This window comes from Hibiscus syriacus, unplaced genomic scaffold (assembly GCF_006381635.1).
Source record: "Hibiscus syriacus cultivar Baekdansim isolate YM2019G1 unplaced genomic scaffold, ASM638163v2 tig00110422_pilon, whole genome shotgun sequence".
In the NCBI taxonomy this organism is placed as follows: domain Eukaryota; kingdom Viridiplantae; phylum Streptophyta; class Magnoliopsida; order Malvales; family Malvaceae; genus Hibiscus; species Hibiscus syriacus.
Window position 1 is genome coordinate 295,649 of NW_024062732.1, and position 13,872 is coordinate 309,520.

Genomic DNA, 13,872 nt, shown 5'->3' on the forward strand with positions numbered 1-13,872 from the left:
CCAAAGGAAGTTACAAGAAAATTATTTTTACACCCTATTTCACATGAATATAATCTCAATAAGTTTTGCCTAATGATTTTGTTTGGTTTTTTCTTGTGTGCTGGAAGAACTATGGATGAATAAATCTGAATCCACATAATTACTTCAAAAAACAAGCATCACCATACGAATCCGAATTAAATCACACAATTTTTAACAGAGATTTCACTTAAATCCAGAGTTAAATGATCTAATTTCTGAAGCACATTATATGTTGTTTATTCATGATAAGATAACTTCCAGGAAAAGATACTGAGATATCAATCAAATACAAGGTGGAAATGAAGAAATCAACATAAAAAATGCACTCTTACAAATGGTTCAGATTGTGCATACAGGGCTGAAGATGCATATGAAAAAATAACCATCACTATTTGATCAGCTGAGATACCGATTAAATGAAAAATATTTCCTCAAAATTAACATAATTTTTTAGAACTTGCTGAAGAACCAAGATGAGCATCCAAACAGCATCAACGGCTAAATGCCTCAATTCATACAAGGAGTCCTTTAACTAATAAAAAAAATATCAAAAGCATGAGCATCAGATTGTTGAAAATAGATAAAGAAGCAAAATGCCAACTAGACGAGAACTAGTTTCTGCGTCTGCTTTTGGCAGTCTTAAACCCACACTTACAAGGCTTTCCCCAAGGTGTCCGTGAAGTCTGCCCATAACTTCCACTACTTTTACTCCTTCCCTCACCACCACCATGAGGATGATCGACCGGATTCATTGCAACTCCCCTAACCACGGGTCTCCTGCCCAACCACCGACTCTGTCCTGCCTTCCTAAGCTTCTTAGCTCCATGGCTAGGATTCGACACCATACCAACCGTCGCTCTACATTGAGTATCAATCAATTTTTCAGCACCTGATGGCAGTCTAATCAAACAGTATCTTGATTTCGGTTCTTTGAGGATCTTAGCCGAAGTTCCAGCCGCCCGGACCAGCTTTCCGCCTTGACCAGGGTTCACCTCAATGTTGTGGATAAAGGTTCCAATTCGCATGGAAGAAATTGACATACAACTCCCAATTTGTGAATTAATGTCCAGATTAAGTAAATCTCTTTTCATACTCTCAATCGTTGATTGATTATGAAATTCTGCCGCAACTGCAAAAAAGGAACATTTTAAAAAAAGCAAAAGATATCTAAATGTTCATTGTCTCTCTTCCCTTTATGCAAGGATTGCGTTAAAGAGTACACTATAAATTGTGATAAACCCTAGAAACTAAAGAACAATTTTTTTATTCATTCTAATTCCTTATTCTGTTATTTGGCACCAAACATTAAACTTCCAAAACAAGTGATCTCTCAGAACCCAAAGGGGGCTATGATCAGACGCCATTTTGATAATTTTTTTTGTTAAAAAAAGATGGAGTGAGGTGTACCAGGGAGAGATTGCGATTGGGAACACGAAACGATTGATGCAGAAACTTGTTGAAGAGATTCAATGAAGCTGTGCGACTTCTCAATAAAGTCATTTCCTTCTTTCTGTACTTTGGTTTTAAGAATTTGTTTTCCCAGAGCTAGGGTTTTGGATCGGATTTTTCTGGGAAAAGAAGAAGACTGAAACAAAACAAGGGACAAAAGGCTAAAACGCTGCGTTTATCGGTATAGTGGGCTGACGGCTATGGATGGAAAATGGATGGGACTGGTCCGAATACCTTTTATTTTATACTCATTTAATGTTTTCGTATTTACTATTTACACATCATTCACTATAGATAAAATTTTTAAGTTTACATCCGTTCATATGAATATATTTTTTAAATTCACCCCATAACCACTGTCCAATTAAATATCTATTGCTCATATTGTATTTGCTTTGTATACATCCATATCTGTATGACAACAACCTTACATATTGCATAAATAATAAAATATAAAATAAAAATGTTTATTAAAAGACATGATACTTGTCGCGGTCGTCTTTCGGTTGGGTCTGGAATTGGGTTACGACTTGAATTGATTGGATTAGAGTCGTCACCGATCACTTTAAAAGCATTTAGATAGATCGGACACCATCTTATATGATTTGCGTTTTATCAAAAATGTGTTGGGTTCGGTAGTCGGTTACAGTCAATGAAGATTAGCACCTTGAATTGTCCTTTCGGTACCATGTAATTTGTTGGTTGTATTAATTAGAGAAAATTAAAAATTAAAATTAAAATTTAAAACATTCGATTGATTAAAATTCTTGTAAAAAAGGATTAAAAAATATTAGATAAAAATTATAACAATTATAGCTTCCTATATCTACATAGAGATAAAAACAATAAACATGTATTATTGAGGGAAAACATATATGCCAATTCGAACAGCTAGCATGGGAACAACATGCATGAAATAATAATAAATGCTTATATTTTATGAAATGCACACAAATGCATAAAACGAACAGCATGCATGAAATAATGATAAAATATTTAAATTTTATGAGATGCACGCAAACCCATGAAACAAACAATGGGCCTCACATGTGGGAACAATTGTTGAGAATTAATCCCAGGAGCACGTTCCCTCGCTTTTGCTTGGCATTTCGAAACTTCGATTGCCTGTGCTTCAGCTTCTTGTCGCATTCTGTCACAGCGTTGAGCAAGATGTCGCGCATCTTCCAAAGGAGCTCCCATTACCATTGCTCTTAGTGGCTCAGCAAACTTAGCTCCATAGTTAGCGGAGAACCTGGCAGGCCGAACACCATCAGTTCTGGAGTTGATAAACACGAGCACTGGAAACTTTAGTGCATCGAGAACACCAGCGATCTGAGTTTCATCATTAAATATATATGCAAGAATATAAAAATCCTTCAAAAAATGGGAGTCTAATTTAGATTCCGCCATTGTTGGGCCCAACTGCATATCCAAAGCTTTTGACTCCAGTTGTTTCCGTTTTGCATGAGGATCTTGAGGACATCGACCAATGCGCGAGCTGAAGCATAGAGAGCAGTGAGCGAGTGCACGATCAAATGAAACCCCATCTCCTTGAGCTCCTCAGGCGTGCGCAACGGTGTAACACCCCCTTCGATCATGTTACAGACTCTGCACCCTTTGGTATGGCGTCCGATCTCTTTAAACTCGTCATCGTTCCTTGGTGCCTCCACCAACACCTATGGCTTCATGGCCATCAGACTTGCTACTTCCCCAGATAAAAACTTGTGATGAGGCCATCTGTCAAGACCATTTTCACGGCAGATTCTCTTGAGAACGAAGGCGGAAACGCCAAGAGTGGAAGCGGCGTCGTCGAGAGGAAGAGAGAAGAAATCGGCAACGTCCTCAAAAGAGAGAGATTGAGCAGCTGCAGAGTTGGATTTATGGTGTTTTAAGCTCATCTTTCTGCTTCTCTTCCATTTTTTGCTTTTTTATTGCCCCGTTTCAACAAATACGTGAAGAATATATAAGAAAATTATAATCTAAAAATAGCTTTGCAAAGTGGTGGCTTTCTGTTGTTCCTAGTTACTGGAGAATATGGGTGGTGCGCAGTTAGAGAGAGGGGTCCCGGAGTCCCATTTTCGGTTGAATTTGTCGGGGGTTGCACTAGCCGGGATTTTAGGGATTTAGTGGGTTAGTTGTAGTAGTGGTGGGATAGTTTGTTGTTGAAATAAACCTGTAAAAATAATATTAATAGTATTAATAATATAATAATAATAGTAAATAATTATTATAATAATATATATTTTTTATGTCAAAAACGGGTGTCTACAATAATCTAATATTTGATTAAATTATAAATCATGTTCTATAAAATATTAATATTTATGTGATAGTCTCTGAAATTATACCTAAATTCATGATGATTCAAAATTTATATAATGAGTAATTAGTGGACGAACGGATGTAGGACGAACAGATGTGGGGTGGGCAGATGCAAAACGGCTAAGGTCTTAAATCTATCATCTATCTACTACCTATAATAATGAATATGACTTTTTTACATCCATTAACAATCTATTAAAATTATCCTCCTCTGCCTCAATTAGAATGTAAATCTATAAAATTGTAATCGCCTACCACTTCTACTTAAGGCTATTTTTATTAAAATAACAAGAGAAAAAAATTAATAATTTAGAAATATTGAATTATTATTTAGAGAATATATTCACGAGTTTGTCAAAATTGAATATATTTAGAAGAAAAAAAGATGAATAATTATTTAGAGAATATATTTACAAGTTCATCTCCCCGTGCCTTGATATCGTCCTGTAAGAATATGATAAGTTAATTTCAATTGATAAAATTAAATATTGAAGATAAAATAAGATAATTTACAATTTTATTATTTTTTTTGTTAAAAGCGTAAATAAACATTTGATAAATTTTAAAACTCATAATATTATTAATACAAATAAATAACGATACAATATTAGTTTCGACTAGTTTATAAACATGAGAAATAACAAAAAATTTCTAAGTATATTTTTCTTTTCTTCTTCTTCTCACTAATACATACTAAAACTAAACTAAAACACACACATATATAGATAGAAGTTATGAAACCTTTCTACCCATCTTTGCCACCATTTATATTACTTAATAATTAAGTATTTTATAAGCTGCCAAATGTTACTTATTGCTGCCATTTTAGCTTAATTGTTAAGCGTACATATGTTACTAAGTTGCCGCCACCTTATTGTTGCTTGTTGCAATTGAATAGGATTCGCCACCTTTAATCCTTAATCATCCAAGTGGATTATTTCTTACCACAATCTTTTTTACGTTGCTTAAATTTTGATTCCGACATTGATGTTTAGTTTGATCTCTAACATTTTTAATATTGAAATCTTGAAAAAGTTGTATTTTATTTTTTTAAAATAGAACTCAAATCCTCCAAATTACGATATTAAACAGTTAGGCGACAAATACTTTATATTAATGAGCAGCTGCTGCTGCTGAAACTAAAAGAAGGGAAGGATTTTGATTTGCGATGGCGGACAAGGCAGTGACTATTAGGACTAGGAAGTTCATGACCAACAGGCTACTTCCCAGGAAACAATTTGTATGTTCCCTTTGCTCTCTTTTTTTGTTTTCCTTCTACTTATTTTCCATTGATTTTATCGGTGATCAGACGTGTGTCAATCATAGAATTTTAATTATTGGGTTTAGTTGGACATGCAGATCTAGCTAAAGAAATAAAATTTGGAGAACATACTGTTGCCCTTTTTATTCGTTTGCTTTTAAGATGCTTAATTTAGGGCTTTTAAAAATATTAGCCTTTCCCCCCTTAACAAATAGAAGCCTAAAGATTTTTTTTTTATTTAACTGCAAATCAAATACGATTATATTTGTTAATTTGGAGTCCCAATGTTATACTTGACTTGTTGCTTTGGCATCTTATATTTGTTAATATAAGTGGTTCTTTTTGGTAGATCATTGATGTTTTGCATCCTGGGAGACCCAATGTTTCCAAGGTAAATATTAACGTTTCTTATTGAAGTTGTTGTCTTGTTTGAAATGCTGGTTTATTTTGATTTGTGGGTAATATGTTCTCGACTTGTTGATGTCGGCTTGTCAGGCGGAGCTCAAGGAGAAGCTTGCTAGAATGTATGAGGTCAAGGACCCGAATTCTATCTTTGTGTTCAAATTCAGAACTCATTTTGGAGGCGATAAATCTACTGGGTTCAGTTTGATTTATGATTCTGTCTAGAGTGCAAAGAAGTATGAACCTAAATACAGGCTGATCAGGGTAATGTAATATGTTGTTTTTATACATACTAGGTTTCACTTGTAGTTGAAGCTGCCTTTATTTGATGTGGTGTGGTGGTTTAATTCGAAGTATGATCCTAAAATATATGAGGATGTCACCCTTTGTATCCTCAAAATGCATAGAGGAATTTAGAAAACTGAACATACTTGTGTAGGGCACACACTTGTACCTCACACTCTCGCACGAGTTTGAATAGCATAGTTTGATTTTACTTGCAAAACTGTAGTTTGGTATCAACTTTGAAGGGTACGGATATGATGCAAGATGCTAGTGATTTATATTTCGCATTTTCAGAACGGATTCGATAAGAGGGTGGAGAAATCGAGGATGTAAATGAAGGAACGGAAGAACAGGGCTAAGAAGGTCCGCGGAGTTAAGTAGGTAAGATAATTGTTCTTACATGATAGCCTACTCGAATTGCTTTCGGTTTTTTAAAAACTTAAATGGCAGCCAATGGGACTGAAACTTCTTACCATTTTGCTTGTTCGATAGGCCAAGGCCGGTGAATCAGCGAAGAAGAATCTGGGAACGAAACTCCCCTGAAGTCTGTATCGAATCTGGCCGAGGTTTTTGTTGGAGGAGAATCGAAGCACACAAAGTCCTCATCAAGGAGGCTTCACACCTTTGAAAGAGTATCGACATAGAAATTTCCTTCGCGATAAACATGCTTGAATGTTAGACACCAGTTCTGACTTTTAAGTTCTCTGATATACTCAACAATCGCACCCAAGGGGTGGGTAGAGATATCTGTTGAAAGTCAAAATATCATGGGCGGCTGTACAAATTCAAATGGGGCTGCTAAATTGATTATGTTAGGCAGCTTGAAAATGTTGAATTTTGAAGTGGTAAAATCACAAAATTTAGTCATTGGACTTTAGGATATTTATAAGATTAGTCCTTAAGTTTCAACTATAAATACCCTAGCTCATTTAGCTTCAAGATCATCCCAAAGTATTCTAGCTTTCTTCCAATACTAGAGAGAATATTAGAGAGTTTTTTTTAGAGTTATTTTCTCTTTTTTATCAAGAGAGAATTATTATTGTTTTCTCCTTGGTTGATCGAGAGAAGTTGTAATTCATATTTTCTCATAGTGAAATTCTTCTACCGTTGCCCGTGGTTTTTACCCTATATTATTTAGGGGTTTTTCACGTAAATTTAGTGTCTTCTTTATCTTCATTTTTATTTTCTCAAATTATCAGTTGTGATTTTGCTCTATCCGATAGCCGTCTTCCGCAACAATTAGTATCAGAGCTAGATTAGAGTGTATAATATCTGCTTATTGTCTTTGTGATTGCCACCAAAAGGTAGATCCTCCAACATAAGAAAATAAGAAGTTATTACCCATTCTTTGAAGGTTCCAGAGAACTATTCACGATAGTGAAATAGTGGGAGCTATCCGTAAAAGAAGCTATGGCAACGAAATTTGATATTGAAAAATTCAATGGGAGAAATTTCCCATTGTGGAAATTGAAGATGAAGGCCATCCTAAGGAAAGACGGGTGTCTAGCGGCTATCAATGAAAGGCCGGTAGATTTCGCAGATGACATCAAATGGAACGAGATGGACGGGAATGCTATGACAAACTTTCATCTAGCATTAGCAGATGAAGTATTGTCAAGCATCGAGGAGAAGAAGACAACTAAGGAGATATGTGATCATCTCACCAAATTGTACGAGGCCACATCGCTGCACAATAAAATTTTCCTTAAGAGGAAATTGTACACTCTCCGTATGCAGAATCTACTTCAGTGACGGAGCACTTAAATACACTGAACACATTATTTTCTCAGCTTACATCCTTAAGCTGTAAAATAGGAGAACAAGAACTTGCTGAACTTCTACTTCAAAGTCTATCGGATTCGTACGATCAACTCATCATCAACTTGACAAACAGTAATGTCACCAGTCTAGTCTTCGATGACGTTGCAGCTGCTGTTCTATAAGAAGAAAATCGGCGCAAGAATAAGGAAGACAGACAAGTAAATCTGCAACAAGAAGTGTTGACAACGATGAGAGAGAGATCAACAGAACGTGGCCAAAGCAGCAGTCATAAACATGGTAGATCAAAGTCGAGGAGCAAGAAGAATTTAAAGTGCTACAACTGTGGAAAGAATGGTCACTTGAAGAATGATTGTTGGAGTCTAAATAAAAACTCCAATCCACAAGGCAATACCGTAAACACTTCAGATGATGGAGATGTTCTATGCTGTGAAGCGTCAACCACCGTGGAAGGCAGAAAAAGATTTGCAGATATATGGCTCATTGATTCAGGAGTGACATATCACATGACTCAAGAAGAGAATGGTTCCATCATTATGAACCTGTCACAGGAGGATATGTGTATAGTTACAATGATCATGCCTTAGAGATCGTTGGTGTGTGAACCATCAAATTAAAGATGTATGATGAAACAATTAAAGTTGTTCGAGATGTGCGGCACATGAAAGGCCTGAAGAAAAATTTATTATCCTACGGATTGTTGGATAATAATGCTAGCAAGATTGAAACACGGAAAGGAATCATGAAGGTGTTCCGTGGAGCGCTTGTGGTGCTGAAAGGTGAAAAGATAGCTGCAAACTTGTACATGCTGAAGAGAGAGACATTGCTAGAAGCAGAAGCCTCTGTTGCCTCATGTAGTTCAGATTTTGCAATGTTATGGCATAAGAAACTTGGACACATGTCAGAACAAGGAATGAAAGTCCTTGTGGAGCAAAAGCTACTTACAGGCTTAACAAATATCACTTACTTTGTGTGAGCATTGCATAACAAGTAAGCAGCACCGGTTGAAATTCAACACATCAAATTCTAGAGGCAAAAGTGTTCTAGAATTGGTTCACTCTGACGTATGGCAAGCACCAGTAACATCCCTAGGTGGAGCAAAATACTTTGTCTCATTTATTGATGACTACTCCAGGAGATGTTGGGTGCACCCTATTAAGAAGAAGTCAGACGTATTTTCAACTTTCAAAAACTTCAAAGCGCGGGTGGAACTTGATTCTGGAAATAAGATCAAGTGTTTCAGAACAGATAATGGAGGAGAATACACAAGCGAAGAATTTGATGACTTTTGCAGGAAAGAAGGCATCAAAAGACGGTTCACAGTGGCGAACACTCCTCAACAAAATGGAGTGGCAGAGCAGATGAACATAACCTTGTTAGAAAGAACAAGAGCAATGTTAAGGGATGCAGGCCTAGAAAAATCATTCTGGGTAGAAGCAGTCAATACTGCTTGTTATTTGGTGAATCGAGCTCCATCAACTGCAATAGAGCTGAAGACACCAATGGAGATGTAGACTGGAAAACCAGCTGATTATTCAAACCTCCGTATATTTGGAAGTGTAGTGTAAGTGATTTACAACTCCCAAGAAATTTCAAAGTTGGATCCAAAATCCAGGAAATGCAAATTCTTGGGGTATGTTGATGGAGTAAAGGGGTATCGCTTGTGGGATCCCACTGCCCGCAAAGTGATCATTAGTAGAGATGTTATCTTTGTAGAAGATAAACTACAAAGAAAAGAAGACGATGATAGCGCTGAAAAGTCAGAGACTACTTAGATACATGTGGAAAAAGAGTTTGAAGAAGGAGATTCTTCTGAAGCAGAACCAGCACATGATGAACAAGAACCAGAGAGTTCTGAAGCTCCAACAACTCGTCAATCAGATCGTGTGAGAAGACGTCCCAATTGGCACTCAGATTATGTTATAGAAAGTAATATTGCATACTGCCTTTTAACAGAGGATGGTGAGCCATCAACATACCAGGAGGCAATAAACAGCTTAGATGCTTCACTGTGGATGATGGCGATGCAAGAAGAAATTGAAGCCCTATAAAAATAATACATGGGACCTTGTGCCACTACCACAAGGAAGGAAGCCAACTGGTAACAAATGGGTCTTCAAAATCAAGCGAAATGGTGACGATCAAGTGGAGAGGTATCGTTCAAGACTGGTGGTCAAAGGATATGCTCAAAAAGAAGGTATTGATTTTAATGAAATCTTTTCTCCTGTGGTTCGACTAACAACAGTTCGAGTGGTCTTGGCAATGTGTGCTACATTGAACTTACATCTAGAGCAACTAGATGTTAAAACAACTTTTCTTCATGGAAATCTTGAAGAAGAGATTCACATGCTCTAGCCTGAAGGTTTTGAAGAAAAAGAAAAGAAGAACTTGGTTTGCAGGTTGAACAAATCTCTGTACGGTCTAAAGCAGGCGTCGAGGTGTTGGTATAAGAGATTTGATTCCTTCATTATGTGCCTTTGATACAGCAGACTTAATGCAGACCCTTGTGCTTATTTCAAGAGGTCTGGTGATAACAATTTTGTTATATTATTGTTGTATGTGGATGACATGTTGGTTGCAAGACCCAACAAAGATCATATTGAAGAATTGAAGGCCTAACTGGCTAGGGAATTTGAAATGAAGGACTTGAGATCAGCAAACAAGATTCTAGGGATGCAAATTCACCGAGACAGAAGTAATAGGAAGATTTGGCTTTCACAAAAGAATTACTTGAAGAAAATCTTGTCACGATTTAGCATGCAAGATTGTAAGCCAATTTCTACCCCTCTACCTATTAACTTCAAATTATCCTCCAGTATGAGTCCTAGCAGTGAAGAAGAGAGGATGGATATGTCTCGAGTACCATATGCATCAGTAGTGGGAAGTTTAATGTTCGCTATGATATGCACAAGACCAGACATTGCACAAGCAGTGAGAGTCGTTAGTCGGTACATGGCGAATCCAGGCAAAGAGTATTGGAATACAATAAAGAGGATCCTGAGATACATCAAAGAACCTCAAATGTTGCATTATGTTACGGAGGATCAAACTTACTAATAAATGGTTATGTAGATTCTGACTATGCAGGGGATTTGGATAAAAGCAAATCTACTACAAGATATGTGTTCAAAGTTGCTGGTGGAGCTGTAAGCTGGGTTTCAAAATTGCAGTCAGTTGTGGCTACGTCCACAACAGAGGCATAATATGTAGCAGCTACACAAGCCAGTAAAGAACCAATTTGGTTGAAGATGCTATTGGAGGAGCTTGGGCACAATCAAGAGTATGTCTCTCTATTTTGTGTCAGTCAAAGCGCCTTGCATCTAGCAAGGAATCCAGCATTTCATTCAAGGACAAAGCACATACGAGTTCAGTACCATTTCATTCGTGAAAAGGTTGAAGAAGGTACAGTAGATATGCAGAAGATTCATACCAAAGACAACATAGCAAATTTCATGACGAAGGCAATCAACGCTGATAAATTTACCTGGTGTCGATCCTCTTGTGGCCTGTCAAAGACGTAAGAACATGAAGGTACAAGGTAGAAAGAATAGTGTGAAGATATGATTGTTCCAATCAAATCTTCAAGTGGGAGATTATTGAAAGTCAAAATATCATGGGCGGCTATACAAATTCATATGGGGCTGCTAAATTGATTATGTTAGGCAGGTTGAAAATGTTGAATTTTGAAGTGGTAAAATCAAAAAAAATAGCCATTGGACTTTAGGGTATTTACAAGATTAGTCCTTAAGTTTCAACTATAAATACCCTAGCTCATTTAGCTTCAAGATCATCCCAAAGCATTCTAGCTTTCTTCCAATACTAGAGAGAATATTAGAGAGTTTTTTTAGAGTTGTTTTCTCCTTTTTATCAAGAGAAAATTATCATTGTTTTCTCCTTGGTTGATCGAGAGAAGTTGTAATTCCTATTTTCTCATAGTGAAATTCTTCTACCGTTGCCCATGGTTTTTACCCTATATTATTTAGGGGTTTTCCACGTAAATTTTGTGTCTTCTTTATCTTCATTTTTATTTTCTCAAATTATCAGTTGCGATTTTGCTCTATCCGATAGCCGTCTTCCGCAACAATATCATCTTCATCGATAAGACGGAGCACAACTTGGGCATCCACTTCGCACTCTACATCGTTATAGTCATATTTCCATGCAATCAACAATCCAAGATGTAGGGCAAACAGCTCCACAGCCACGCTCAAGCAAGCACCCAGGTGAGCTGCAAAACCCAATATATCCAATCACCAGTTTCGCTTCGGATCAAACCAACTGCACCCGCAACACCCGAGTTTCCTTGACTAGCGCCATCCGTATTCAATTTGACCCACCCAGCCGAGGGAGACAGCCATTGCACAAGCCTGGAAGACGACGACGCACCAGGGACCGTCCGAAGTGAGTGAATCTGCTATTTAGTTAGCTGTAAAACATGACGCCAAAGACCAGACTCATCATAGCTGTACTCCTCAGGCTCAAAAACATATCGGTATCTTTCTTTCCAAAGCATCGGGTATCTTTGAGATCCTCACGAGGATTATTGGAAGCATCGGGGGTATCTTTGAGCCAGGTATTCTGCTCTTGGGACCATGAACAGCTCCACCTTGCTCCCAATTCGCAACGGTTCCACTCGTTCCGGGCGATAACGCAATCTCTGAGAATATGAACCAAGCTCTCTGAGTGATGGCCACAAGCACCACAACCTGCAGGGTTCAAAACACCCCAAGAGGCCAACCGGACATTGGTGAGCAATTTATCTCGCCAAGCTAGCCACACGAAAAACTTCCATCTGAGAATAACCGGAAGTTTCCAAATCCAAGAAAAGTCGGGTCCCTGGAAGTCGATACTGTCCATAGTGAGAACCAGGTATGCCGATCGGGTAGAGAATTTACCATTAGCAGTATGGTTCCACACATACCCGTCATGCATGTTTTTGAAGATGGGAAGAGGTTAGCCCATAACTTTCGTCGCAAGGTCCATCGGGAGAATAGCAAAAAGCTTCTCAATATCCCAGGAATTGTTCGAAGTGATAAAATCACTAACCTTGGTGACATTATCCACGGGATGATCCAGAATAATAGGATGGTCACAGAGCGGCTGGCCAAGCCAATTCTCAGTCCAAAAAAGGGTTTCAAGACCATTTCCATACGCTTCCTTAAACCTGACGCTAAACCACGAAGGCCATGAATTATGTTCTTCCAGGAGTGAGACCAGGAAGCCGTTGAACAGGACCACAGCAAAGCAAAGGAGTGAGACCATTTCCAAGTCGTTTTTTGTTGTAGGATAGCATTGTGCATCTCCATGGTACGTAAACCTAATCCGCCAAGTCTTTTAGGTTTATAAACATTTTCCCATGCAACTAGATAGGGAGCACGCCTCTCATTCGAACCTCCCCACAAGAACGCCTGATTCACCCTATCAACCTCATTAACGATACTAGCAGGCAACTTTGAGGTCATCATCGTATATGTTGGGTAGCGGAAGTAACAGAACCAACAAGGATAGCCCTCCCCGCCGAGAGCGTATTCGCTTTCAGCTGCTTAAACGCAGTTTCACTTTATCCACAATGTCTCCATAGGTCGCTTTCGAAATACGACCATGATTCAGAGGTACACCGAGGTACTTTTTCAAATCCGAGGTATGTCCCCATCTGCAAGATATGACCAAGCCTACGCTTAACTCCAGCGTTAGAGGACGGAGATAAGTAAAATTTGGACTTCTCAAAGCTCACTTTTGCACTGGAGGCAGCTCACATTGCCCACCCAAATAAAAATAAATCATCCGTAAAAATGAGGTGTGGTATTTGGGGACCATTCCTACCTATCTTGATCGGTTTCCAAATTTTTTTACTAACAGCAGCATTAATTTAAATTATATGTTATTTTTTATATATTTGATTGACCCACTTCTTTATTTTTTCAACCAACATAATTTTTTATGTCTAAACCAACAAATAATTACAAAATTTAATTACATTTTTTAAGTGTATTTATTTAATAAAAAGCTAATTAAATCGAAATTCAATTGGTTGAAATACAAAAATAATAGAATATATATTCTCTGTAATATCCAGTGCATGAAAACAACTAAAAGAACAAAATAAAATAATTTAATTTATTTATTTATCTACATCTGCTAAGGTTATCCTTGAAGCATTATACGAACCAAGCGATTTCAATGGTAAAAGAAATATTATTATTTCTTTAAAGTCTTAGATTCGAACATCTAGAATGCCAAGAGTATAAGTTTTCAATGTCAAATAATAAAAAATTATCTTTAAATAAATAGTGACGTGCAATTAGCCGGATTACTTAAAAAAATATTTGAGGCGTTGAATATAGTATTAGGAA

General features: G+C 37.4%; 1 protein-coding gene and 1 pseudogene across 2 annotated transcripts; one reads left to right on the plus strand and one right to left on the minus strand.

Moving 5' to 3' along the window:
- Window positions 1–581: 581 nt before the first annotated feature.
- Window positions 582–1,614, minus strand: LOC120124672 (60S ribosomal protein L2, mitochondrial-like). Of its 2 annotated transcripts, none has more exons than XM_039143278.1 (2): window positions 1,429–1,614; window positions 582–1,150 (listed from the first exon to the last, which is right to left on the minus strand). In XM_039143278.1, exon 2 carries the CDS (start codon window positions 1,110–1,112, stop codon window positions 633–635), a length of 480 nt encoding a protein of 159 aa, XP_038999209.1. In that variant the 5' UTR covers window positions 1,113–1,150; window positions 1,429–1,614; the 3' UTR covers window positions 582–632. The 2 variants fall into 2 exon arrangements, with proteins under 2 accessions (XP_038999209.1, XP_038999208.1); XM_039143277.1 differs by lacking the exon at window positions 1,429–1,614 and adding an exon at window positions 1,242–1,400 and having other exon boundaries at window positions 582–1,205.
- A 3,256-nt stretch (window positions 1,615–4,870) lies between these two features.
- Window positions 4,871–6,509, plus strand: LOC120124666 (annotated as a pseudogene).
- Window positions 6,510–13,872: the final 7,363 nt, after the last annotated feature.